Source organism: Bison bison, unplaced genomic scaffold (assembly GCF_000754665.1).
Source record: "Bison bison bison isolate TAMUID 2011002044 unplaced genomic scaffold, Bison_UMD1.0 scf7180017864341, whole genome shotgun sequence".
Lineage (NCBI taxonomy): Eukaryota > Metazoa > Chordata > Mammalia > Artiodactyla > Bovidae > Bison > Bison bison.
Window position 1 is genome coordinate 5,738,479 of NW_011494913.1, and position 3,754 is coordinate 5,742,232.

The following is a 3,754-nucleotide window of genomic DNA, read 5'->3' on the forward strand; positions in this document are numbered from 1 at the left end:
CGGGCACGACTGAGCGACTTCACTTTCACATTTCACTTTCATGCATTGGAGAAGGAAATGGCAACCCACTCCAGTGTTCTTGCCTGGAGAATCCCAGGGATGGCAGAGCCTGGTGGGCTTCTGTCTATGGGGTCACACAGAGTCGGACACGACTGAAGCGACTTAGCAGTAGCAGCAGCAGCAGTAGCAGTCTCCATGTACAAATGATAGGAAATGCTCTAGTCTCAGCTCAATACCACTTGCTCTCACTATTAACAAGGCTCACCCACTCCTAGAAACTGTCTTTTTTAGTTTTGTTGATCTGAAGAAAACTCCTGGTTTCACTAATTCTACCTGTCCTCCAAATCTTTGTGAGCATCAACCTCTTTGGACAGTTTTCTCTTTCTTCATCAACCAGCATGAGCTTGGGAGCCTTCCCCTGGGAGCCCTCCCCTTCCCTTTGCAATTGCCTGCCCTAGCTGCCTGTCACTGAGAGCTGGAGTGCATGCCCATCAGCATGCCCAACACACAGCGGGCACCGAGTATTTTCTTGAAAGAACACGTGAAAGGGCAGAGGCAAATTTCACAGCAGTATTTAAAACAGTTGGCGTAGCTGAGCTCAGGCTCAGCAGAACTTAGTCAGCCCCACCTCTACCCTGGGAACCTGCCATTCTCAAGATGTCTGTGCCAGTGGGTAACCTGCAGAAATGGCAGCATCCTGTGGGTCCAACCCAATAACATGATTCACTCCATTAGCCATTGCCTTAAACTTTGGGTTATTCAAGTTTAATTCCAATAAAATAAGCTATAGAATTAGGGCCTATGATGAGTTCCTAACAATGAAAAAATAGGGCTGAAATTTTGTTTGTAGTTGTCTCTCCTGCGAGTCATGACCTGCTTGACCCGCCAGCAAAAATAGAAATCCCGGTGGCCACAAGCTTGCGGGCTTTCAGGCCTTGCACCCACTGTAAGAAACACTTGATTCACAGTTTGAAATGGATTCTGGTTGAAAGGCTGTGCCCTTTGGGAGGGTGACTTCCCCGACGTCTTCACGGCCCTCCCAGCTCTACACTCCGCTCGCCTCCTTCCCCGGCCCTCTTCCTTTCTCCCTGCCCTGGTGGCTCTGGTCCTGATGGCCGGGAAAGGAGCGACCGAGGTGCCAGAGGTGAGGACAGGGCAGGGCACATACCTCCGGCTCAATGCTTCTGCGACTGTGACTGTGACGAAGGCACCTTGACGCGGGGCCTTGGACATTTGCTGCTGTCCGAAGCGCTCTCTTGCTCCTCCTCTGGCTCTTGTTCCTGCCCTTGGTCCCGGGCCCTCCTTCTCTCCAGCATCTCCTCGAAAAAGATCTGGCAGCTGAAGCCCTCCTGGATGCCATACTGGGCATGCTCCAGCAGTGCCTCCAGGGTGGGGAAGACCCGGCAGCAGGCCACGCACCGCAGCCCGCAGTTGGTGGTGACCAGCCAGTCCGGGGTGTCCCGCAGCTCTTGCAGGCAGCACTCCAGGGGCGCCAGCAGCTCCACGTCCTCTGGCTCTGAGCTGGTGTTGTTCTTGCTGGCTTCCAGTTCCCAGCGCAGGTCCGTATTGGAAGCCATCTCAAAGGAGGAACCTTTCCGCCTCTGCCTCCTGATGAACTCGGCTTCGCGGATGCGGGGCTGTCGGGTGACAGGCTCGAAGCCACTGTCGGTCTCCCAGGCCACGGCCACACCCTGCACGGTCTTCACGTGGGTGTAGAAGGCACACATGCTCTGCTGGGCAGCGTCCTGGTCCCCATAAGTGCAGGAATGGCAAGACTGGTACTGGGAATAGGACTGGTACTCAGAGGATGACTGGGATGATGGCGAGCTGCTCCAGCTCAACATCCCCCGACCCTTGCCCGAGAAGTAGACGTTCTCCGTGTGGGGGATGGCTGGGCCTGGTGGTGGAGACAGCTGTTCTCTCTTCACGGGCCCTGGGAAATGGAAGGACATTTTCATCAGTGCCACAACTACTTCAGGTCTCTGAAAGGATGCAAGCTCTGGGGGCCCCAGGCAGGTACTTTTCCTCTCCGTGCCTGTTTCCCCATAAATTAAGGATGATATACTTTCCTTTTGGGATGATGATAAGGATCAAACGTAGAGATGTAGCTGCACCTTATGGATGCGATGACAAAGATCAAATGGTGTATGAATGTAGTATCTAAGCCCTTGACTAAACCCCAAAGGCCACCACCTGAATACAGATTGTGGGACACCCATCCATACAGCACAGTCTTCTTCATTGATAAGAAGGAATGAGCTACTGTTGCATGCCAAACATTGATAAGTCCCTAAGGTAAGAATACACAGACAACCCAGATAATCATGATGGTGTGACCACTCATCCAGAGCCAGACATCCTGGAATGTGAAGTCAAGTGGGCCTTAGAAAGCATCACTACGAACAAAGCTAGTGGAGGTGATGGAATTACAGTTGAGCTATTCCAAATCCTGAAAGATGATGCTGTGAAAGTGCTGCACTCAATATGCCAGCAAATTTGGAAAACTCAGCAGTGGCCACAGGACTGGAAAAGGTCAGTTTTCATTCCAGTCCCAAAGAAAGGCAATGCCAAAGAATGCTCAAACTACCGCACAATTGCACTCATCTCACATGCTAGTAAAGTAATGCTCAAAATTCTCCAAGCCAGGCTTCAGCAATATGTGAACCGTGAACTTCCTGATGTTCAAGCTCGTTTTAGAAAAAGCAGAGGAACCAGAGATCAAATTGCCAACATCCGCTGGATCATGGAAAAAGCAAGAGAGTTCCAGAAAAGCATCTATTTCTGCTTTATTGACTATGCCAAAGCCTTTGACTGTGTGGATTACAATAAACTGTCGAAAATTCTGAAAGAGATGGGAATACCACACCACCTGACCTGCCTCTTGAGAAATCTGTATGCAGGTCAGGAAGCAACAGTTAGAACTGGACATGGAACAACAGACTGGTTCCAAATAGGAAAAGGAGTACGTCAAGGCTGTGTATTGTCACCCTGCTTATTTAACTTATATGCAGAATACATCATGAGAAACACTGGACTGGAAGAAACACAAGCTGGAATCAAGATTGCCAGGAGAAATTTCAATAACCTCAGATATGCAGATGACACCACTCTTATGGCAGAAAGTGAAGAGGAACTCAAAAGCCTCTTGATGAAAGTGAAAGTGGAGAGTGAAAAAGTTGGCTTAAAGCTCAACATTCAGAAAACGAAGATCATGGCATCTGGTCCCATCACTTCATGGGAAATAGATGGGGAAACAGTGGAAACAGTGTCAGACTATTTTTTTGGGCTCCAAAATCACTGCAGATGGTGATTGCAGCCATGAAATTAAAAGACGCTTACTCCTTGGAAGGAACGTTATGACCAACCTAGACAGCATATTCAAAAGCAGAGACATTACTTTGCCAACAAAGGTCCATCTAGTCAAGGCTATGGTTTTTCCAGTGGTCATGTATGGATGTGAGAGTTGGACTGTGAAGAAGGCTGAGCACCGAAGAATTGATGCTTTTGAACTGTGGTGTTGGAGAAGACTCTTGAGAGTCCCTTGGACTGCAAGGAGATCCAACCAGTCCATTCTGAAGGAGATCAGCCCTGGGATTTCTTTGGAGGGAATGATGCTGAAGCTGAAACTCCAGTAGTTTGGCCACCTCATGCGAAGAGTTGACTGATTGGAAAAGACTCTGATGCTGGGAGGGATTGGAGGCAGGAGGAGAAGGGGACGACAGAGGATGAGATGGCTGGATGGCATCACTGACTC

General features: G+C 49.7%; 1 protein-coding gene across 2 annotated transcripts in view; it reads right to left on the reverse strand.

Annotated features, from left to right (window-relative positions):
• Positions 1-759: 759 nt before the first annotated feature.
• Positions 760-3,754, reverse strand: part of FAM170B (family with sequence similarity 170, member B) — a 6,790-nt gene continuing 3,795 nt past the window's right edge. For both annotated transcript variants that reach the window (XM_010854425.1, XM_010854424.1), the window contains one exon: positions 760-1,933. In XM_010854425.1, coding sequence (XP_010852727.1) covers positions 1,176-1,933 — 758 coding nt within the window. In that variant the 3' untranslated portion in view covers positions 760-1,175. The remainder of the gene's footprint in view (positions 1,934-3,754) is intronic.